At 37.4% G+C, this 25,179-nt stretch overlaps 1 protein-coding gene across 3 annotated transcripts in view; it reads right to left on the bottom strand.

Moving 5' to 3' along the window:
* Nucleotides 1–25,179, bottom strand: part of CTPS2 (CTP synthase 2) — a 69,582-nt gene that overhangs the window by 43,991 nt on the left and 412 nt on the right. Inside the window, exons 1-13 of one of the 3 annotated variants that reach the window (XM_030469118.1) lie at nucleotides 25,032–25,069; nucleotides 22,186–22,391; nucleotides 19,960–20,130; nucleotides 19,576–19,676; nucleotides 17,667–17,783; nucleotides 17,009–17,092; nucleotides 13,413–13,493; nucleotides 10,831–10,982; nucleotides 10,445–10,577; nucleotides 6,216–6,304; nucleotides 5,650–5,744; nucleotides 4,718–4,780; nucleotides 4,062–4,105 (exon numbers count right to left, since the gene is read on the bottom strand). In XM_030469118.1, coding sequence (XP_030324978.1) covers nucleotides 4,062–4,105; nucleotides 4,718–4,780; nucleotides 5,650–5,744; nucleotides 6,216–6,304; nucleotides 10,445–10,577; nucleotides 10,831–10,982; nucleotides 13,413–13,493; nucleotides 17,009–17,092; nucleotides 17,667–17,783; nucleotides 19,576–19,676; nucleotides 19,960–20,130; nucleotides 22,186–22,351 — 1,296 coding nt within the window. In that variant the 5' untranslated portion in view covers nucleotides 22,352–22,391; nucleotides 25,032–25,069. Of the gene's footprint in view, nucleotides 1–4,061; nucleotides 4,106–4,717; nucleotides 4,781–5,649; nucleotides 5,745–6,215; nucleotides 6,305–10,444; nucleotides 10,578–10,830; nucleotides 10,983–13,412; nucleotides 13,494–17,008; nucleotides 17,093–17,666; nucleotides 17,784–19,575; nucleotides 19,677–19,959; nucleotides 20,131–22,185; nucleotides 22,392–25,017; nucleotides 25,070–25,179 lie in introns of those variants that run through there. The other 2 variants (XM_030469119.1, XM_030469117.1) reach the window with 2 other exon arrangements.

Genomic DNA, 25,179 nt, shown 5'->3' with positions numbered 1-25,179 from the left:
GCCACCTACATAAAGTTACTCTGTCCTTTTATAGAACCCTGTTTGAGCAACATTGTTCTAATAATAGCAGAAACTGATGAACAGCTAAAACACAGTAGATATTCAGCACTGCACGCAACTCTCTACATTTGCACATTCAGTTACACAGATATTGTTGTTCATAAAGAACCAGTCACAATTGCCTAATCACATAAAACCCTTGTACAATGCTCACTACGTTTTACTAATGCAGACAACATTCCTCTCTAGAACAATAAACTCGTGTTATTTCAACTGAGAGACAGTTGCCAGTAATAATTTTTCATTAATTCAGCCACCTGTTTTTTCCTTTGGAAGCCTAATTCTCAGTTATAGGATTACTCAGGTTTTAAAAAAGGGTTCAAATTTCAATAGATGCAGAAAAAAAAAAAAAAAAGGGAGTCAGAGTAGAACAAGATATTTTATATGCCGTTTAGAATAAACTATTACCTTTGGTGAGAACAATTCTGAGTATTTGATGAGAAAGTTGGGCTGGTTCAGCCTGGAGAAGAGAAAGCTCCAAGGAGACATAGCAAGACAAGAGGGCATGGTCTCAAGTAGTGCCAGGGGAGGTTTAGGTTGGATATTAGAAAGAATTTCTTTACGGAGAGGGTGATCAGGCATTGGAATGGGCTGCCCAGGGAAGTAGTGGATTCTCCATCCCTGGAGATATTTAAAAAGAGACTGGATGTGGCACTCAGTGCCATGGTCTGGTAACTGCAGCAGTAGTGGATCAAGGGTTGGACTCGATGATCTCTGAGGTCCCTTCCAACTCAGCCAATTCTATGATTCTATGATTAGAGCAACCTTCCAGTACTTGAAGGGGGCTTACAGGAAAGCTGGGCTGGGACTTTTTACAAGGGTGTATAGTGACAGGAGAAAGGGTAATGGTTTTAAACTGGAAGAGAGTAGATTCAGGTTAGACATTAAGACAACATTCTTACTGTGAAGGTGGTGAGACACTGGTAGAGTTTGCCCCATACCTGGCAGTGTTCAAGGCCAGGTTGGATGGGGCTTTGAGCAACCTGGTCTGCTGGGACACGTCCCTGCCCACACAGGGGGTTTGGAACCAAATTATCTTTAAGGTGCCTTCCAACCCAAACTATTCTATGATTCTATTTAAATGCTTAGCAAATTAAGCAGCAACCTAACTAGCTATGTGTTTTATAGTTGCCTCTGAGTTCCCAGGCTGAACTACTATTTGAACTTCTGTCTTTTTTCCTTTTTCTTAAAGCAAAGAAACAAATAAACAAACAAGCAAAACAAACAAGCCAAAAACAAAAAACAAAAACAAAAAAAGAAAACAAACAAAAAAAAACTCTACTGCCTCACCAGTGCATTTCTTCCTCTTCAGTTTCCAAAGGACCAGGAACAAAAAGGAAAGTACACTGCTTTGGTCCTAAGTTAACAGTCAGCTGAACCACTCAATAGCATCAGAAGTGGCAGCCTATTTCCAGTGCTGATAGGGTGTTTCTAACGAGTTTCTCAGACAATGAAACATCTACATCAGTTTGGTAGTTCACAAGCCACCCTAATCTGCTTCTCGTCCAACAGTTTTTATTGGTTTGTTATTATAGAGAATATCTAAACAGTTTATAGCACAAGATCAACTGCTCAAATAGATTATGAAGCAGGTCTAATTATAGATGGTGGAACAATTTAAATCTGTTCCTTCCTCAGAACCGAGATGCCAAGGATCAGATTGAGATGCTGAAATATGATCAGTAAGAACCAATTCCAGAACTTTAATGTAGCTCAAAACAAAAGAATACCATGATACATACTGCAAACATGGTGCTTCAATTGTAAACAATGTATTAATCTTCTATGACATATATATCCACTCCATTATTTTCTCAATTTTATGTCCAACTAAGTTTCTCTTCAACATATATAACTTACTTGTCCTTGAATACAAACTGTACATCACCCAGTTAATTATTTGTAGAATAAGGTTTTGCCCTAAGTATAAGTGTGTACTAATACACACTGCAATTTCTGTAATAGAAGAAACTCCTTGTAGGGCTGCAGCAGACAAGCATCCAGACTTTAGCTAAGCCTGGACCTCCACAGAGCCAGCTACTGAAAGCAACCCTTAGCATAACGGAGAGAAACCAGGAGTTGGAAAGGGTGACTCACCCCCTCCTCATGATATGACTGCATCCTAAAAAGGTACCTGAGCTGACCAGCTGAAATGCAGTCAGGAAAAGTTAAATAAAACTATACATAAAAGGCACTAGGAACAAAGATGCCCCAGAATCAGTCTTCTGTATTATCCTTGCTTCCTAAAAAATTTATGGTAACCTTTCAACACCTTCTGCATTTTATTTACAAATATTTACAAATATTTACAATATTTACAAAATATTTCTGTTATGTAATTGACCCCCTCTAGAGAAAGAGTATGTCTTCACACACATTCAAGAAGGGTGAAGGAATAGACCTCTCACAATGACAAACTCATAAATTTGATGTCAAATGCAAAGTTTACCTCTGTTCACCTAATTACATTTCCAAATACCACAAAGTTTTAGCAGCAAGTCTCATGCTGAAACTCTGAAGGTCTCTTATTCAGAGACCAGATGTTCTCTTCCATGCATACAACCTTGACAAATAGGTCAAATGTCTTAAAAATCTCCTATTGGCACCTTAGAGACTAAGCAGATTTAGAAAAAATACGTTTTACTTACAAATACCAACAAAACTCTTTTGAAGGAAATTGACTCAGAAACAGTAGGTCACAGAGCAACCCAGTTAATTTATTGCAACAATAGATGTCTACATCTTACACCAAGATATGACTTTATTTCTCACAGTTTTCTTTTTAATTTTCTTTAAAAAAAAAACCTTCTTATTGATCATTTTTAACTTCTACTATTCATACAATGTAATAGTATAGTATCTTGGACTAGGAAACACCTGTAATATCTTTAGTCTAACATTCTACCACTGACATAGGATACAGTGTTCTGTCACATCTACAGCATTAAAATCTTTCTAAAAAGGAGGACTGAGATACAAGGGGGAGGAATGGTTTAGTGGCTATTTATACAAAGTGAAGACAAGAATTTTTCAACAGCTTTCCATATAATCTTTAACCTTTCATGTACTTTTATATTTTAGAAATAGCTTTGTGCTACACTTTCCAGCTTCCCTTTATATTTTATTTTCTAGTAAAGCAAACCTAATCATTATTGTCTACTCCCAGCATCAGACTACAGCTATGGAAACTATTAGAAAATTACAAAAATAAAGTTATAGAAAACCACAGAAGCAAGTAAGTGAAGGTAAAGGGCTATTAAAAGAAAACACCTTTTCAAACAATACTGAATAGGGACAATAGACACCACTTTACTTCCTACCATATGAAAATGTAGATAGACCTTAACTATACAAAAGTAAATTCTTTTTTAACAAAATATGTATGTTTGATGTTGCTTACTAACTAAGAGAAATTTTCAGGAAAAAAAATTACATAGAAGAGAACAAAGAGACACATAGAATAAAAACAGAGTTTACATAACATCAAAACAGCAAGAATTAGAGAAAAACAGACCCCTAGTCAACAGCCTGTCCTTGAGAAATAGGCCTGTGAGACAGATGAAAGGGAGTACTCCCCACAACTTACCATAGTTTATAGCCTTGAGCACTAGGTAGAAAACACTGACTAATTGGACTAACTATATTAACATATATTAGCATATTAATGTAATATTGGCATACCAAAATATCCACCTAGAAGGACCACTAGAAGGACCACTACTAACAAAAAGACCCCTAATCTTTGAGCATGTACAGTGAAATTTTTAAGTACCCTTACTTTAAATAGAAGCAAAGAATTAGTTAGCCAATCATGTACGAGTAATACTACAGAATTAAAGTAATTTTACATGTTTCTGTTTATAAAAGTAGCCTTTTATGATATTAAAGAAAATATCTTGACTCTCTGTTTGTGGATTAGCTTCTTGCACCCTAGGTGATGCACCTCACTTTCAAGACAAGTTCACAAAACATATGCAGGGGGAAAAAAAATCATTACTTACAACAGGGGCTTTTGTGTCTGGGTCAAATTCTGTAGAATTTGCATCTGAAACAGACATTCAAAACAAACACATTTCCATTGTTCTACATGCACTACAACTTTTTTTTTTTTTTTAACAGTTCCGTGGCATTCCCGAGCTTGTCTGCATTAAAACTAAATCTTGAATGTTGAAACACATCCTGTACCACCTTTGAAGCAACCACAGGAAGAATGTGACCTTAGCCTCACATATTCCCTCTTCCTACTTCCAAAACCTATCCATCTTAGCTGTTAGTGGTAGAAATTCATCAGTGAATTAATTCTCTTCATAATACTACTGCAAAGGCTATGATTTGGCTATTCCAACTGATGAAAACAAATGAGAAAACCACTTCTCACTTTTTATTCCTCACCACCCTGACATTCCAGAAAGAAACTAGAAGTCAGCTGTAAGCACACTTCCTCCTACACTGCTTGGATCAAGGCTACAATCGGCATAATAAGAGTTCCTACAGAAAGGTAGCACAGAGTGCTTAGCTAAAAATTATCAGGTTGCAAGAGCTAAGTATCTAATGATCATAGGATCTATATAGTAGTTGTAATAATAAATACACCTTTCACACACAGAATAAAATTTCTTCTAAGCAGATCATATTCTTACTAGCATACTCAGCTCACCTTTCCAATCCAAACAGTTTCTTGCAAACTCCACAACTGCTAATTGCATTCCCAGGCAAACTCCTAGAAGAGAAAACAAAACCCTAAAGTTTGAAAGGACAAAGGACTTGTTGTTCTGTCTTGGACTGACTGCTTAGAAATCTCAGTACTCGGTGTATATACACAGAGTTACCAAAAAACCTAAAACAAAAATGGCTGCTCAATAAAAAACTCACTCTTCAAACTTGGCCACACAGCAAATATATCTGACACAATTATGTGCTTTATGCCCTTCCAAAAACTTTTTTTTTCTTCTCATCTATTTTACAAATAATTACTGTAAAGACAAACACAAGCTGAAAGCCTGGGTAAATCTAGATTCAAATTTTGCTTTGGCAACCAGCCAAAAGTAGTTACTAACAGAATGATAAAAATTGTGGAGTAGGAACCAAAGCTTCAGAGGCACTTACTAAAACAACACTTAGCTTACAGGCCAGATGGAATCTTTAGACTTTATCATAATAAAATATACTAGTAAGATAACTCAAAAATTATTTAATATAACAAATGTGTCCAAAGACAGCTATGTTTTCTGCATGCTGATTAATATCTATAATGATGCTGATTTAATTACAGTAGGAAGCAAAGGCTCTCCACACAAAATGAGAATATAGCAAATACAACCATTGGGCTAGGGATAATCTTTTCCTTCTTTCTTTATACAGTAGATGTAGTACATGACTATGACCCTGGGTATTATTCACTGGGCAAATATTCACAACAGAACATATACTTCCCTGAGACAGTATCCTTCCCTAGTGTATGTTTGTTGTTGCTGGGGTTTTTTGGGTTTTTTGTTTGTTTGCTTGTTTTTATTCCAAACAATCATCTTGCTATCAATTAGTTTTCTAACACCTTCAAACCACAATAATTTCTGACTTTAATGATCTTACCAAGGAAAGGTTTTTTCTTTGTTCTTGCCCAGGAGATAGCTTGAAGTTTGCCTTCTGTTCCCCTAATTCCAAACCCTCCTGGGACCAGAATTCCACTGTAATGACAACCATATTTAAAGCAACCAACATGTAGTATCAAGCCAGCAATGGAAGTCCATACAAAATAAAGAAGCACTTTTGAGGTTATAACAAAGCAAATACAATGCAAAAAATCTAAATCTCCATTTGGAGAGTTGTCTCATCTACCCACCTCAGTTCTAATCTGATCACCTCATGCTTCACAGTGAAATTCCCACTGCTTAAATACATACTACTTAAATAAACTAGCTACATATACACTACTCCAGGATCTTACCACCAAAACTTCACTAAGTAACACAGAATAAATTAAATGCATTTTGACAACAAACAACATCCCTTTACAAATACAAATTGAAATTCTAGCAATAATTCTTAAGAGAGACATTTGCAGTGTCAATGAGAAATGATTTCCTGAAGCATTTTTCATCACATGAAATAAATATCACAGTGTGCATCTGGAATACAAAACACACAATGCCACTTACTCTGCTTTGCACAGCTTGTGCCACGCCTGGTGATATTTCACAGAGTTCTCAGCTTCTGTGGAACGTTCAAGTTCTGTTGAATCTATGTACTAATAAAGAAAAGCATGCAATAAAATAGTATTTTCTTCCACAGGAAGAGTAGCATGCACTTTATAACCACCTTTTAAAAACATTAAGACAAGCCTGTAAGTTTCCAAATTAATTTCCATGTTAAAAGAGTCTGATTCTTTGTTTTGTTAGTCTTTTTCTCAGCATAATTAATAGCATCCTTCTCTAAAGTCTTTCCCCCCCCAAAAAAAGATCACCTGAAATGACTGAACTTAAATTTGTGCGTGGAAAAATGAAACCAGTCAGACTGATGAAAGTTTTCCAGATAGGGTTGCCTTCTAGCAAACATTTTCTACTTTTTCCACACTCCAAAAGGCATCAAAAATACAACAGAAAAATAACTACTTATGATTGTTGTTACTCTATACTAGTAGGACACGATACTATAAACTAAAAGGACAGCTTGTCATGCTGCATGGTTGGGAAGCTAATTACTGCTGAAGTTAATTGGGTTTCCCTGCCAAACATATTGAGGCAGCACATCTATCACTTCAAGTAGCATGAAGATTTTGTCAGTCAGATGTGGATGTTGGTTTATGAGCTAGATGCCACATACAATATTAAACAGTTCCTTCAGAACACAGGATTACACAGGGAGTCTTTGGACAAAAACACTAAAAATAAGGTTAGCACATGCAACTAAATACAGTAGAAGCCCTTGTCTGTCCACATGCCAGCATCATACTGGAGGTACAGCAAGTATTGATTGACATGACAATGCAAAAGCTCCACCAAAATTAAGACTAGCTGCACACAAAGCTAACTGAGCATTTGCAGACTTGGTGCACTTCAGGTTTTTTTCTAAAAGCAAGGTTATTTTACATATAAAAATTTTCATTTCCCACTGTGCAGCTGCCAGTATAAAACACTACTTAGTGGAAGAATAATGTAGGTTGAAAAGGGCCTTGTGAGGAATCTATCCCAACCCCCAGGGGGTTGACCAAATCAGGTCAAATTAGAAGAGATTGCCTGGGGTCATTTCCAGTCAGAATCTCAACATCTCCAGCAATTAATTCTGCCTCTTCTCACTTTCCTGTTTTTCACGCACATGGAAACAACTTCTTGGAATATTTGCTCCACAATCTTCCCTGGGAATGAGGTGAGGCTGACCACCTGCCATTTCCTGGGATCCTCCCTTTTGGCTTTTTTGAAGTTTGGTGCAACATTTGCCCTTATTTAAGTCACCAAGAACTTCCACCAATTACTATGACCCTTCAAAGCTGATGGGAGAGTGACCTCACAATGACACCAGCCAGACTCTCAGCACTCTGGCATGCATTCTGTCTGCTCTCATATTTGTGTGTGTCCAAATGCTTTGAGTACTTCCCAGCTACATGTGCATGTGAATCATAGAAAACATTATGGAGTAAAGCTTACCTATTTCCTAAAATATTTTTTTTCTTTTCCTTCATGATACTACTTGCCCCTTCCCTTCCAGGCAAAGGAGACAGCTTAAGCCTTAAAACATAAGCTATTTTTTCCATAAACTGAGTTTCTGGTGGCGAGGTTTTGGGGCTTTTTTTTGTTTTCAATGATACCTACCAATTAGCTTCTTAGTCACATAAAGACATAGTTTGCTTGAATTCTGCTAGTCCTTACAATTGCAGAGTACTTCTTTTACCAGTGAACACTATGTGTAAGCTCCTTAGAATGTAGAAAAATGTTACCTCTTATTAAACACGAAGACAGGCTTGAGAGGTGGACCCATGCAAACTGCATGAGGTAAACAAGGGCAAGGTCCCTGCACCTGGGTCAGCACAATCCCAAGTACAAGCACAGGTTGGGCAGAGAATGGTTTGAGAACAGCCTTGAGGAGAAGGACTTGAGGGTGCTGCTTGATGAAAAATTCAACATGAGCCAGCAATGTGTGCCTGCAGCCCAGAATGCCAAAACTGTATCATCAAAAGCAGAGTGACCAGCAGGTCAAGGGAGGCAATTCTCTCTCTCTCTCTCTCTCTACTTCCCTCCTGTGAGAGCCCACCTGGAATACTGTGTCCAGCTCTGGAGCCCCCAGGAGCAAAAAAACATGGGCCTACTGGAGCAAATCCAGAGGAGGGCCATGAAGATGATCAGAGGGCTTGAGAACCTCTCCTACAAGGACAGGCTGACCCAGTGGGGGGTTGTTAAGCCTGGAGAAGAGAAAAAGCTCCACTGAGACCTCAGAGAAGCTTTCCAATATGTGAAGGGGCCTACAGAAAAAATGGGGAGGGACTTTTTACAAAAGCATGTAGTGATAGGGCAAGGGGCAATGTCTTTAACTACAAGAAGTTAGATTTAGGTTTGGCATTAGGAAGAAATTCTTCACTGTGAGGGTGGTGAGACACTGCAACAGGTTGCCCAGAAAAGTGTGGATGCCTCATCCTTATAAATGTTCAAGGTCAGGTTGGATGGGGCTTTGAGCAACCTGGTCTAGTGGGAGATATCCCAATCCATTCAGGATAGTTGGAACTAGGTGATCTTTATGGTCCTCTCCAGCCCAAACCACTCTATGTTTCTGTGATAACTTAGGACAAGAGTAGAAGGACATTAAAATAAGGAGTTTCTAGGGTTTTTTATCTTTTCTCTTGATAGGAGAGGCCTCATTTCTCTTCCCAGAAAATAAATCAACCCATCTCTCTCTACAGTAAAGAAGTTCTCAAGAAAAAAAAAAGTTCTGTATCTACAGCTGACTAGTGGGCCTGACAAGGAGGAGAATGACCCAGTGAGAAAAACACAGGGTGATTTCATAGCTCACAACAACACAAGCAACTGTGTGAAAAGTATATTCTACATCATCACAAGCTGCTGCAAGTACTTCACCATCTGATTAACAGTCCCTAAGAACCAAGCAGGATGGAAAGGTACAAAACCTAATTGGTTATCTTGTTCCACCAAGCCACTGAAATCACCTGAAATGGTAACACTCCTGTGACCTCAAGCAAATGGGTTTCTAATACAAGACACTTCTTTATAACTCAGTGTTCATGGCTTATGGAAGCTTTCACAAAAGATACTGAAAATATCACTGTGAACAGGAATTCCATGTATTCATTAGTCTATGCTTCATTAAAGTACATAAGCACCTCTGGTTGTTATATGCTTCCATTGCTTCTATGTGGGGTAGAGGGACTGAGGCGACAGACCGATGGCAATGTCTCTGGCCTGCTGCCTTTAGCAGCATCTGGATGTTAATGACATTCATTATGTGATGACATTTGAATGACCCTTTGAACGTTACCAAAGTGCATAAACACACAAACTTGCTCCAATCAGAGGCAGGCAGAGACCAAAACCTACCAAGTGCAGTACAGCCTTCAACTGCACATTTTGATCAATTTATCTTATGCAACGAATTGCTCTAAAGGACTGTGTCTCTGATGATTCTTCATGACATTTTATTACTGTTTTGCTATTTCAAGTTGCTAACATGTCCTCTGTACCTATTAAGTGCTGACAATCCACACTTCTATCCTGATTTTCTACCCTTAAATTGCCATCCCTAGCAACAAAACTCCACAATGGAAATTGATAATTAAACCAGCAAGAAAGCTGATAACAGTTTTTCCCCATGTAGCTTAACTTTCTATTCTCGTTAAAATAAGACAAATTAGATCCCTAAATACTCCTTTATTCAAGGAACTGCTATTCTGGAGAAACTACAGTTATGGCCCAATTGTGATATCATTAGAATCCTGCTGAAGATAAAATGCACAGCTCTCAGAATATTAAATGAAATTAAGAACAACAGCTTCTGGCACTGGATTTTAAAAAGAAACTCAACAGCTTTTCAATTTACCTGTTTTATCCTGTCTTGAAGCTAATCTCTTTAACATAATTAGCATTCTCATAAGAATATGTGAAAATCACCTTTGATAGTAAATAGAAATTTTCAATTAAAATCTGCTTTTTTATCAGATCCAGTCTTAGGTAATTACAGCATTCCTTTCAGATAAGTTTAGTTCCAAATAAAATAATTAAATCTGTAAACACTTCCTTTAAAAAAATGAGATGCTCATCGAGGCAGTGCTTATCTGCATGATTAATTTCCTAATTTCCACATGAATTAAGGTTGCCTTAAATGATGGAAACTAGTAGAGTTTATTCAAAGTATTCGTGAAAGGAAAATCCAGAAATATTCTCACCATTAAATCCAGTTTGTGATTAATTGCCAGTGCAGAGTGTTCCAGAGCCTTGAAAACAGATGCATAGCAATCACTTAGTTTTGTGTACTTCCCAACGAGAGCTATGGAACACACCTTCAGCAACCTCTCATATCTGTCAAAACCAAATCTTTCAGTTATTACACCAATTTACACAAAGAAAACATTTTAACAGTTTGCTTTTTCTTTAAGTTCACAAAACATGATCTAAAAATCACAAAACTGCTAATGTTTTTAAACCCATGTCATTCAACCCAGGTTGATCAAGCAGCACGCTATTGACCCCAGTCCAGTTGGTGACTTCATAGCAGTTAAAAGCCTAACTTGTATTAAAACACTTCTAGAAAAAGCAGCAGGAATTAGAATACCTGTCAGCCATTTTCTTCCATTTCAGTAGAAGGTCACTTGGCTGGTCATCAATAGGTAAATTTAACCTCTGTTTAAAATACTTAATAATGCCTTGCTCCTCCAACAGGATCGGTACTCGATAAGTGGAAGAAACATCATGGATAAATATGACCTAGCAAGAAATAGGTATAAAAAAAAAGAGAATTACCTAAATTTTTTTCATAAGAAACATACGTTCGATTTTTTTCTATGCTATATGTGTTTTGTATTCTATGTACATTCTAATTTTTAAATACTTTTCTTTCGAGCAACCAGGGTAGCACAGCCAATACTTTAGGTTCCACTAAATATACATGGAATGAGTTACCCAAAAGGTAAAAATGTGTTTCACTTCTTCACAATGTTATACAAAGATAGCTTGTCAAGCCTATCAGTGCATCAGTTTTAATACAAACATCTAGCCCCACAAGAGTTATGACTGCTAACACTTTTTTCTCTGTCTCTCAAAAGCCTGAAGAATATTAAATGGGAAAGAAAGAACATAAATGGAACCTACCAAAACAGACACAGCTAGCTTATGATAAAAGTTCAGGAAGGCTTTTAACACTGTCTTCTGTATGATACTAATTGACAACTTGTTCACATATGGGCAGGCTGAGCAGAGACAGGAAAACTGGCAGAATGGCTGTGCCCAGAGGGTGATGATCAGCAGCACAAAGCCAATTTGAAACGTGGTAACTAGCAGACTACCCCAGGAGTCAGTATTGGGTCTGATGCTATTTAACATCTTCACTAATTAGAAAATGGGGCACAGCATACTTTCAGCAAGTTTTCAAATTACACCAAGGTTGCAAGAGTGGCTGATATAAAAGAACCTTGGTGTCCTGATGGACACTAAGTTGAACATGAAATAACCAGTGGTATGTTCAACTGCATTAGAAGATGCAGTGCTGCCAGCAGATTGAGGGAGGTGATTTAACCAGCACTGGTGAGGCCACACCTGGAGTTCTGGGTCCAGTTCTGGGTTTCCCACTTAGTACAAGAGACACATGGACATACTGATAATAGTCCAGAGCCCCCAAAAGGCTGTGTAAGCAATTATGGGGCTGGAACATCTCTCCCTATCACTCTGTGGAGAAACACTGAGAAGAAAAGGCTCAGAGGCAGGGGTGGATAATCTCAACAATGCACAGAAATACAAGAGAAGTGTGCAAAAATGGAGGCAGGCTCTCTTCAATGGTGTTCAGTGATAGGACAAGAGGCAATGACCACAAACTAAAACAGAAGAGGTTCCCTCTGAACATCAGGAATAAAAAAAAATAATAATAAAAAAAAAAGGCTGCAACACAATATGGTACCTAGCACCATCCCACTTTAGTTCACTTGGCCTACCTAGCTGGGATACACCTGTATTACACAGTGCAGTACTGTGGATCAACATCTGAGCTAGCCAGAGCAAGACAAGAGTGCAGCACTTCTGCCCAGGATCATATATTCAGTTTCTCATGAAAGATGTGAATGGTACAACTAATGAGCTTCTATCCTAAAAGGCAGAACATTGGAAAAACCAAAAAAAAAAAAAAAAAAAAAAGTGCCATGAAGATGGCTCCCTCCTTGCCGAGGAGCTGACAGGGAAGTTCAGTTATGCAGAAGACTCTTGGTCCAGTAAGAGTGGCGTAGTAACTGCAGTTGGAAGCACATGAGTAAGCAGTATGTACATGCTTACTCATGGCCTGATACTGCCAGAAAAACACACGACATTTTTGTTTGATTTAACTTCCAGTTGTCTGCCTCTGGCTGAAAAGAAACCACAAAAGCATTTCCAAAGGATTTTCCAGAAGCTAACTCAAGGGTGTTGTCTTCCATGGATATTAAGATGGAAGCAAAGGGAAGGAAGTAATGGCCACATTACCTTCCATGTCCTCGTCTGGAATCTTATTATAAAAAAAGCCTTCTCTTACACTCCTGAATAGAGGGAAGTTAACACTCATGAATATTTGAACTACTGCATAACTATTGGCATCTATTATCCCTTTAATATCATCTGTTACATTGAAAAGTAAAATGCACTCGCAAAAATATTCAAGATAATTTGTTCTATTAAAATTAATATTTGAACAGCAATTAAACACTGAAACTATTAAGGCCAAGATTACAAGTGAATTATAAAAGGATATATAACTACATAGTAGATGTTCTAAGCGTGTTAAAGGGCACCAATAGCCTATTACCCATCACAGTGAGTCTTAACGTGGCTGTGATGATTTATGGACATAAGTGAAACTCCCAGCTTCAGCCACACTTGGTTTATCCATTCCCCTAACCACCTGCACACTTTTCACAACTAGGTATAGCATTAGCCATACACTCCAAATCTATTCCTTTTATTAATTTTTTTACATAACATGCATTTAAATGGTTAATGACTGACATAAAATTTAACACACATTCCCAATATTTTCAGTGCTACAGTGACAGGATATAAAAATTGTAGAAGCAATTGAAACAATTAAACAGCTTGCATGGGAAAATAGAAACACAGAAATATTTGCATGCTTTCCCACATTTTAAATAATGACAAATAAAATACTGAAGTACTGACCTGCTCAGGCTCCACATGGCAAAACATGGAAATCTTTTCCTTCACTGCCATTTCTATAGGTTTTGCACTTCTACAGACAATCTGTAAAAACGGGGAAAAAAAAACTTACATATTTACTAGGCTAACCAATAGAAGATCCTCAATACTGCTCATGGAGAAATTAATTAATTAACAAATTAACAAATGTGTGGGTTTGCTTCTCTTTTGGAGAATCTTTCTTTGGCACTCACTGTAATACTGCTTCCTCATGTTGTCCTTTCTTGTAGTTAATATTGTAAAACTCTTAAACTAAAGTTTAGCAATTCTGTTAGTATGAATAGTATGATGAATTAAAAGTAATACCAACATACTTTCAGCTAAATTTAGAGCAACAATACATAGCTTATATGCATGTTTTCTACCATTGCAATACTTCGACATCTTTTTGCAATTCTTAATTTGTACATCACATTAAAAAGGAGACTGAAGAAGAGAAAACTATTTCATAATTTAGTGGGGTTTTTTCCTGATTATTTTGCTGATGCATGTAAAACTCAGGAATTGTGAAAATACTGAAAATTTTTAACAATAAAGAAATTTTAATAAACTGGCTTCAGTGCAAATTGGAAGTTTTTTTCATTATATAACTAAGGGCAACTACCTCAAATTGCAGAACTGCTCTCTTAATATTTCTACTGATTACTTAATTAGTTCATTATTTTCTCTGTCCTTCTAGCAAGTGCAACAACTTAATGCATTAAGCCCTTTTTTACAGACTTGCAGCTTACCTTTTGATCACTTTGCTAGAAATGATACACAGACATTGATGAACTCTAATTAACTTCCCCTACCCTTGCAATAAATTCTAGAAAAATAATGCCAAGTATAATGGAAAATTAGTGCACATTCTAGTAATAAAACAAGAGTTACTGAACAATTTGTACACTATATTCTATTAAGCACAACTTATACTTAAAAATTGGGTACTGTTTGAAGACATAACTCATAAACCTTGATGGTATCAGATTTCAAAATGGATTTGACCATGGTATCATCCAACTTGCTGAGGCAAATTTAAAGGAGTCACAGAAATCAAAAACTTCAGAATAAACCTGAAAATACAAAACTGCAATAACAGCGGCCGAGGTGCATCTAAAATAAACATTATACAAATAAGATGAGGAACAATTCAACAGAAAAGGGCAGCACTGACAAGCGTGTAATGGGTTCTCAAAATGCTGTGACCAAGTCCATTAAATCTGCAGATACAGCTTACTCATTAAGAGCTTAGCACACCCCATGGAGAACAGAAAGGCTCTGGTACAAACACAGCTGAGACTGGCCCAGCATGCACCTTGAGGAAGCCTGGGACCAGTCAGGGAGGCAGCTGGTATCAAGAACAGGTCTGGCCAAGTTTTTATCAGACAACTTGGCAGCACAGCTAGTGAAGGAAGCCCTCCTGACTGCTCTGCTAGGAGCTTCCCCATATGCTGCTTGACCTTGGACCCCTGCCCAATTTAAACCATTTAAAGATTTTCTTGAAGCAGTGCCCAAACAGCTTTAGAACAGCACCACGCAGCTTTGCTGGCAGTGTAATCACTCTATGCTGTAGTGGTCAACAGCAGCTGTATCAAAATAACAGGGAAAAAAGAAATGTACTGCACATCTGGCATAACCAATACTGCCGCAAGCAAGAACTTGAGATGTGAGAAAGTGACTAGATTGGACAGTTTCCCTTTTATCACTCACATTCACACTTAGCAGGTTTTAAAAATTCATTTGAAATAAAAAAAGAGTCAGGCACTGGCAATTATCTTAAAGGCCTTCAAAAATCACAAGCAGCTCCATCTGCAATTAGCATCTTTGGAGGGATTTTGAAATTTAGGCCTTGAAGGTTGGAATATAGAGCTGCATTAAGTCAGTAAAAGTCACCAACAATTCAAAGCTACCTAACATCCTTCATGTTTTCTATTTATAAAGCCATTAGTTTTGTAGTTACAAACATTCTTTTTTATAAATGTGAAAAGAGTTTTAAAAAAATTCAGGAAGAAAAACAACACAAAAATTAGCTGTGGGACTTTTGAGAATAATCTTTCCATTCTGAGGGTATAAATATTATACAGAAACAGCAACTATTCTCAATTTCTGAGAAGGGATAGGAAGCTTTTTCTCCCAGTGGACTGCATGGAAATGGAAAATGGCCAGTAACTTCCAGGATCAATTATGGAAAATATTCTTTGACTACCAGCCTCACACAAAAGAGTAAAATTGTCCATTTCTGTTCCTGAAGCAGATTTAAAAAACAGAGTTTGTCTCTCAGCTGTACCAGCTGCAGCTCAGGAAGATATGAGCTGCAGTTTGGACTGGGGCTGTGTTGGCATTTGAAACTGTGCTGTCCTGGATTCACTGATATCAAAGTTTATGAAGATGGCAACAAGGAGTTCCAGTCTACTTATGTCTCATCTCTGCTCCCAGGGAAAAGTGACAGGAAAACAAACACTGCATCCAGGGAATACACACATTAGAGTATTGGGGAGAAAGAATGGAAGGATTTGAGCACTTGTCACCATTGCCAACTGGCATAAAGGGAAATTGGCTGGCTTCAGGTTCATTATAGTATGTGGTATAAGAGGCAGTAAAAGCAGCCTGGGAAGGGCTTCAGAGTACTGGTGGGTGAAAAGCTGTACATGAGCTGGCAATGTGTGCTCACAGCCCAGAAAGCCAACCATATCCTGGGCATGGCCAGCAGGTCAAGGGAAGTGATTCTCCCCCTCTACTCCACTCTCAAGAGACCCCATCTGGAGTACTGTATCAAGTTCTGGGGTCCTCAGCACAGGAAAGACATGGACCTCTTTAAGTGGGTCCAGAGGAGGGCCACAAAGATGATCAGATGGCTGAAGCACCTCAGTTATTCAGCCTGGAGAACAGAGGGCTCTCTGAGAAACCTTACTGTGCCCTTTCATTATTTAAAAGGGAGCTTGTGTGAAAGATGGGGACAAAGTTTTTAGTAAGGCCTGCTGCAACAGGATAAGGGGCAAGGGTTTTAAACAAAAAAAGAGGAGCAACCAGATCTAGTGGAAGATGTCTTAGACTAGATGACCTTTAAATGTCACTTCCAACCAAAACTCTTCTAAGATTCTGTGAAAAAATTGATGAACCTTACTTTGAAGATTCACCCACATGTTTTATATTTCCGAACAGGAATATTTTTAAATGCTGTATTTCTAAGGTAGGGTTACTTCGTCTTAATCATACATAAAAAGACATTTGTGAGAGAATGTTAGAAGCCAGAAGCATTCTAGGTCTTCCCACAAAGTGAACTGAGACTTCAGAATATATTTAGCAGTGCAGAATGATTTTTCTGGAAAGACACCTTCAGAAGAAGAGTATAGTTAAGGTCCCAAGATACTGTAATGTGTTATTTGAATTAAATTCACTTAGAGTGAATTTGAGTAATACAATTTCCTGTGGCCTTAGTGAAGCAAGGCAGTATGTTTTTCGCATTTCTTCTAATATTCTTGTCTCTCATGAGAAACTAAGGCTTATTCTTTGAACACAGGTTATTCAAGGACACTTCTAGATAACACATAAATAAAAATCTGTATTTATTGACTCACCAAATCTGGAGACAAGCCTAGACCCCTCAGCGCTCGAACGCTGTTCTGTGTTGGTTTTGTTTTCTGTTCACCAGTGGCATTAGGCTGGAAAGATATATTTTGAATGCTCAAATTGTAACAAACATCCACTAAGCAGGCACAATTTAAAAGAAAAAATTAATTGCAAGTTGTAAAACTTGCAAGTAAACATTTCCAGACAGCTGCTTCACTGTAAGAAAGTTATGTATTGGTTTAAATGACCAAAAGGGGAGAATCTCTTCCACGGATGTGGTCTGCCCAGAATGCTGCACATCAGGACCATTCAACACTACACCATCTGGGGCTCCCACATCCTTCCCTCCTTATACTGTTAACTCTAACAAATACAATTTTAAATAAGACCTTGGAGAATCTGAATGCCTTTCTGATAGGGTTCAAGATGTACCAGCATCTTCCAGTGCAAATCACAATTATGTTTAGTCTTCTACATAACTTAGTTTTTATAAGGGTTTTTTGGTAATTCAGAACACTAAAAAAAATTCTCACATCAGTAAAGTACTTATGAAGTGGTTTATTTACCCCAGTGTGGGTGGGTAAATTAGGGTATTAAATTAGGGAAGGAAACAAATATGAAGCCAAATGAAGACTAAAATCTATTTTATTAATTTGAACAACTTACCTGTGGTACTAGACTAACATGGATATTACAGAAGTTCTCTCTTTTTGCTTTGAACTGAAACTGTCTAAATGCTTCAATAAATGGCATTCCTTCTATGTCTCCAATGGTTCCACCCAGCTGAAAAAGAAAGCTTGGATCTGTCAGAATGGCAGAAAGCAAAAACAAAAGAAAAAAAAAGTCTACTTTTTATATCTTCAACAAGTTTTCTAAAATTATTATCTTTTAAAAATTGACAATTAAATTTGCAGGCACAGTCTGTAAAGAATCCTTATCTATTCTGTAGATTTTCCTGTGGAAAACATAAAGCAATTTTCCAGTTTTTTTATACTCACTTTATACTGTACACATAAGCTTCCCATGGGAAGATGTGTGGTTCTACTGAATAATGCACATTTTTATGTGATTTTCACTGCCTTAGAAGTGGTGAACAACTTATCTAAAGTTAAGCTGATATGAAGGGTTTTGTACAGAAAAACTTTATTTTCCTGCCTGACAGATTAATGAACAGTCGACAGCCTACAAGATACAGGCATTTAGCAATATTATCATAGCTTTCCAACACCAATAAATGCTATATGGACAATTTGAAATATTATTTCACATTACACTACTTTAAATGTTTATTATCTAGCCAAAACCCAAGACTAAGCTCATGATAAAACTTATTTGTAAAGGCAGAAATTAGATGCTTTTCAAAGATACGAAGAGCTGTACTAGACTAAGAGCTGAACAAAGCAGTGTTTAGCACAAGTGAAGCAGTTGCATTTCAGAATTATCTTTCTGTGCCATCATGTGGCTTTTAAAAGAATTGCATGTTTGTGGTCAGTCAGTACCAGGAAAGCTTCTTAAAACCACATTTGTATAAGGGACACATATTCCTTCAAAACCTTGCTATGAAAAACATTATAAAGTCCCAAATAAGATTATTTTTAATCAAGCTAAAACTATTAAAATAAAAATTAACATGCAAAAAAAAGCCTTCCATGAAGGAAACAGAAATAAAGCTTAATGTTAAGGGACTTACTATCCTATCACCTATTAATGTTTTATGTTCCTGTGCAATTTCTTCTAAATTAAATGTTTGACTCTCGCCATGCACATTATAAAAATATATCTATACCAGTAAGAATGTTTTAATTAAGGCAGATTCTTCTGCATAAGAAACACTGAGCAATTCTGTGGCCTGGATCACAAACCTTTTCACACTATTGCTGATGGTGGTTGCTTCTGGCATTAAATCTACGCAAATTTATTCTTCTGTGAAATTCTCAGGTATCACCTCCTGTGTTTTTCATTATAATATTAATACTAGCTATTACTGATTGCCTTTCCTCCAGCTGACTCTCTTAGGATGGGTAAAACTCTGTATTTCCATTGTATAGAACATCAGCACCTTAAGTGTTTAACGAAGTTATGTCCAGAGACTTAAAAATAACATTGGAAACTAACTTATACAGTGCTTAAATACATTCCTGTAAACAACCATGAGCAACCAGATGGACATTTGAAGTCACATGGAAAGCTAGGATGTTATAGCCTCTCCTACCACCCATAGGAAAATTCAGATACTACAGAGGCTGTCCAATACAATTAACATCATAGAGTGTCAGTCAAATGTCTGTGTCTTGGAACAGATACTTCATCTTGCAATAACTATCTTTTTTAATTTTATGAATTAATAAACCCTTCAGCACCTCAGCTCAAATATTATTCTAGAAGGGAGTTAGTAAAGTAAACAGCAGCTGTAGTGTAAGACACACTATCATTCTCAGAACAAACCAAAAAGTACAAAATGTGTCTTTGCATTGCTGCTCTCTATAAAACTTCAGTCTGACCTTTTTACAGTAAGTAGCAAAGAGAGTTCTTAGTGTTCACTGCAGATATATAACCAAAGAGGTTTCACACTTGCCTCAATCACACAAATTTGTGGCTCTTTTCTGTCATCATCCACTGGAACTTTTGCCTGATTCATAACCCATTCCTGAACTGCATCAGTGATATGTGGGACAACTACAAGACAAAACCAATGAAGGCAATCTTACTTTAGGCCCACAAACCAGGTTTTGCATGCAAGAGGAGGAAAATGAGCAGAAAGTCAAAAAGGAAACTACTAGCTCCTTTTTCTATTACTCCTTTAGTTGAATACAGAGGTCCAGCATTCCCACAAGAATACACACAGATCTCTACGGAAGAAGAAAGGAATAACAGGATGCAGCAAGGACCAACTTGTTCTAGCTGATCACTCTTTTGTGAAGACTGAATGGACCAGCACCTCACAGAATTAAAATATTACCTTGAACAGTTTTTCCCAGATAATCACCATGTCTTTCTTTATTAATGACATGCTGATATATCTTCCCAGTGGTGATGTTGTTATCTTTATAGAGACTGATGTCCAAAAATCTCTCATAATTTCCCAAATCTAAGTCAACTTCTCCACCATCATTCAATACAAAAACTTCACCTGAAAAAAAAAAAGTTAAAGCAGAAAGAAAAGCAATAAAATTATTAGAAATTATTAAACACACAGCATGAATATCCACAATTGAACAAATTTTTTTGACATATCATAACAACATATCAATAGCACACATGCTGAAACTCAGTCTGCATTGTCATTCTCTGTGACTTAATATGCAAGTCATCACATTTACATTGAATGCCTAGCCTCAGTCATGTACAGTTTTGTAAATAAATTGTTACATTGCCAAAATATTTAGATTACTTAAAAATACTTAACTGGCATTTCCAAAGCATGCTGCAACCCTTGATCAGAAAGAAAACAATCTCCAGCAATCATAAAGCAGCAACAAATAAAACATTAATTTGCATGTGAGAGCTGAAAGCTGTGCTTTTACAAGCATGAATTATCATGCATGTGTTTGTCTATAAACTCTGGTTCTTTGGATCTATTTTAATGACCAAGGCTTGGATCAGAAGAAGAAGTCATGATGAATGTAAATGCTTCTTCAAACATGATCACCATTTCTTAGTGTTGTTTCACCTTGTATACCTGCTTCACTATGGCCACAGTGAGGGTGTGGCCATAGTGAACATAAACTGTAGTGTCAATGACAGAAACATATATCCCACCAAGATACAAAACTCCAATGATTAGTTTTACAAAAAAAACACAATATGTACAACATAGTGGAAGATTTATCAGTGCCTGGTCCTGTGAGGCACTGAAGAGAGGAGATACTCCTCCACTATACTTAATTATCACTTAAGTCAAGAGATGCAGAGTGGAACAGACATTTTTCATTAAATAGTGTATTACTGAAAGAACTCTTCAGTTAACTGCAGATCACCAAATTAAAATCCTTTGAATCAATCATATTTCTGGCAAAATGTTAAGGAAAGAGGTATATAATTCTGGCAGGTGTGAATTTCTACTTACTACTCAGCAAGCCAGAGCTTTTTCACAAGCAGCGAGAAACTCTTAAATGAAGAGAAGCAAAACAAAATACATGTGGAAATGAAATGCCACAGTCCCCTCTCCCCCAGAGGAGGAAGACATCCTCACAATCTCAAGTGATCACAGGATTCTTACCACCACAGGCAGAGGCAGAACTTTTCCTGTCAACTGCCTAATAGCAGCACCAGGTGCACTTCTGAAAGAACAGTACTACTGGATTAGTTAAATTGGGCTTTTTGAGAGAAGTCTGATGTACTGTGATCTTCATCCTCTTAAAAAACAAAGTGGTCTTTTTTTGTTTCAGCTTGGGGGATTTATCACATTTATCTCAAGTTCCAAAAATTTTAGTCTAGACTTAAAAGTAAGCAGATGAAATCCAACAAACAAAAAGAATTAGAAATTTCTATTGGCCAAAGGTACTTTGAAAACCACTGTTTTTAATAAATGTCTGAGTAACAAGCCAGACAGCTGAAGGAACATTCAACATTATAAATGCACATCACATTGTCCTGTACCCCATCAACAATGTCGTAAATGCAACCAATGTAACTCAGAGAACTACCCAAACAAACCAAGCATCTGCTTTCAAATTACATCATTAATTGGCTCTCTAAGCTCCACTGATGGTTTCTACTTTCTCACTGACTAAAACAAGAACTTAATCTAACTCTCATGAAGACACACTAGAAGGCACTGACACCCAGGTAACAGCATCCACAGGTAACTGTGGAGGACTTAAATCCTCAAGTACATTTTAGAGTATTATTCCAACTTTTTTCTTTTTTTTTAAACAAGTTGAACTGAAGGTAGCATTCACTGAGCAAGGTCTACAGCTAGGATTTTGCTGCAAAGTGGTATTTCATAGGAAGGAAGCATCTAATCATAAAATCACCTTCAACAAATAGGTTTCTTCTCTCCTCACTTAAAGCAGAAAATGCCCTGGAGAACACACAGCAAGGAACAAGCTTGCATTGCTACACAGATTACAAAATTACTAATAATTACTATAGTACTGTTCTTAGGGAAAAATAATAATAATTAAAAAAACATTACTGGAAATCAAAATATTTATGCAAAAGGGAACAGCACTGTCCTTCATACCATGTTCATATGGTGAAAAGGTTCCAGCATCTATGTTTATGTAAGGATCAATTTTGATTGCAGTGACACGTAGACCACATGATTTCAGTATGGTACCAATGCTGCTTGCAATGATCCCTTTGCCAATGCCTGAGATGACACCACCAGTTACCAGGATGTACTTCATCGAAAAATCAGCACAAGCACGTTGATCTCAAGCTGGAAATCTAAAATGACAGAGACATACATCTGATGAATGGGAATTCCTATCAGGGAAGAACATCGCCTCACTATGCAAAGAATTTAAGTTGCAAAGACAACAAAAATTACTATTTTGGATTCTAGGAGTAGGATTCATCTCCTCCAGCTTATACACCAATATGTAAGCTGGCTGGCAAAGTCCAGTCCGTGGATAAAGGTACCACTCTGATACACTGCTCTGTAGAGGTACCAAAGAGGCACAGCTGATCTGACATATTCCTCTCCAGTGAGAGGAAGAGCCAGATAAGTTTTAGAACAAGTTAGGCAAGATGAACCTCACCCTGGATTCCTTGTAAAGTAGCTAATAATTTCACATGTGTTTTGAAAAGCTAGCTCAAAAACTGTCCATTAGTCCATTGGCCAGAGACTCATATTCTCTGCCCATCAGCTTTACTTTCAAAAACAGTGACTGTAGCTTCAAATATATATTAAAATTAGAATCTTATACCATCCATACCATTTTCCAGTAGCTTTTGTGTCTCTGACTCACAGCATATCAAGTATTTCACTACAAGTCTTACAATATCCTATAGATCAATAGAATGCAGTAACAGGACAGAAGCACCAAACAAAAATGTACATATTTATACTACAGTACGTTAATGCTCAAGAGGCTAGAGTCCTTTCTTCACATGTCTACCCATTCTCTGTCTCCAAGTAATTACTGTGAGAGAAAAATCAGAAAAATAATCATTTAGCATCTCTGTACAATGATGCAGAGAGAGTTGACGCTGTTCTGGAAAACAACATTGTATCTGCTTTAAGTTTCAAATTTGGAGAAACACCTGATGTTATCAAACACCTTAGCATCACGCATTCGGGATGGATAGAGCAGCTGTGAGAGCTATGTCACGACCAACTTGTCAGTTTCTGCTTTCCTGTCTAGACTACAGAATAAATTATTCTTCACAAGAAGGAGCTACAACTCCTGAATATTCACAAAAACTATACACCGAAGATAGAAACATGAAAATTAATCTATGTTATGGTGCTCAAAGCTTCATCAGTTACAACATCCTATTTCACAGTGCCCTATAATAGTACTCACATGGGTGACGATGGCTATTCAGATACAGAAAATTTATTTCTTTAAAAATTCAGTTCTAAGAAGCCTGCATAATTAAAACTTTTAGCTAAAAGCTCATAGTTTTAAATATCATACTAGACAAATCATACAATGGGGAGGTTGGAGTGATAATCTCAGAGACAGTAATATGTCTTTGCCGCCTTGCACTGTATAAAAGTATGAAAGGTAAGGGACCCAGAACCATTAAAAAAAAAAAAGATTGAGACCACTATCCCCTAAAAATTCTGATAATTTTTATCCTACCATGTTGACTGCTGTTGGTAACATCCCTGCAATTCTCCCACTTCACCTGGCTTTCACACACTCATAGATTTTTCCACCATTTCTGCACCCCATCTGAAGTAGGAGGATGCCCATATCTCATCCATAATTGCATTCACATTACACTCAGGCAGCTGTGAAGGCCTAATTAGCGGAATAATCTTGGAACAATGACAGCATGGCTCACCACAGTGCAAAAATTCCAGGGTCAGGAAAATCTTTCCTTACTTAAGCACCTCAATTGTTCAAAATAACACGCAACAGCACATGAGCTAATAGCATTCTCTATAAATCAAAGCAGAATGGTTCTTCAAATGCTGGCAGTAAGTGGTAGTGGAAGAACATTGTAGCCCTTCCTCCTACTATATTCAAGTAACATAAATAAGGTCTGGATCTTCAGGAGAGTTCAAGAACATACTAATGCTTAGTATCAAGGGTTTTATGATTGATAATACTAATTAGTAAAGTTTTGTTTTCCTGTCAATACAAACAAAAGGAAGGCCACAACTATCAGAAGTATTTAAATTGGGAGAAAAAGATCATTAATAGCATCAGTTCTAAGATTTGGAGCCTACTCCCTCTGTTACAGACTCTTCCTTAATAAATCACTCAATGTAGTTGTCATCATTAATATTTCACAATCATCTAAGCCATTTTGAAATCTTGAAAAAATCAAAACTCCTTAAACCTATCACATTGCTTACAAGAACCAAAATTAAACCACTGCTGTGATTTCAGCAACGATTTCCCAATATCTTAAGGAAGTACAATGATCGTTTGCACTAGAAACAGAGAATGCCAGGAGATTTGGAAAGTCACCTGTAAAAGGACACAGGAGAGGGAAAGCAAAAAGGGAATACTGGAAGCAAACATTTTGCTGGGAACTGGAAATCAGAACAAGCAGAGAGGAATGCCAATTTACTCCAGTTTCATCTGATCAACAGGAGATCATTGTCTTCAGCAGGGACACCACAGAATACTTTTGGATGGAAAAGTTCTTTAACAGTACAAAACAGTCACAAAACCATATCCCTAAGCACCACATTTATACAGCTTTTAAATACCTCCAGGGACGGTGACTCCACCACTTCCCTGGGCAACCTGTTCCGACGCTTGACGACCCTTTTGATGAAGAAATATTTTGTAACATCCTTTCTAAACTCTCCCTGTTACAACACAAGGCCATTTCCTCTCCATCTGTCACTTCCTACTACAGAGAAGAGACCCGACCTCCACCTCGATACCTCCTTCCACGTACTTGTTTAAAACGAGGTCTCCCCTCAGCCTCCTTTTCCCCGGGATAAACACCCACAGCTCCCTCGGAATCTCCTCTCAAGGCTTGTGCTCCAGACCCTTCCTCGCCCTTCCCGGGACACGCTCCAGCACCTCAGTCCCCAAACGGGCCG

Source organism: Calypte anna, chromosome 1, assembly GCF_003957555.1.
Source record: "Calypte anna isolate BGI_N300 chromosome 1, bCalAnn1_v1.p, whole genome shotgun sequence".
Taxonomy (NCBI): domain Eukaryota; kingdom Metazoa; phylum Chordata; class Aves; order Apodiformes; family Trochilidae; genus Calypte; species Calypte anna.
This window is presented reverse-complemented; position numbering and strand designations above follow the sequence as displayed.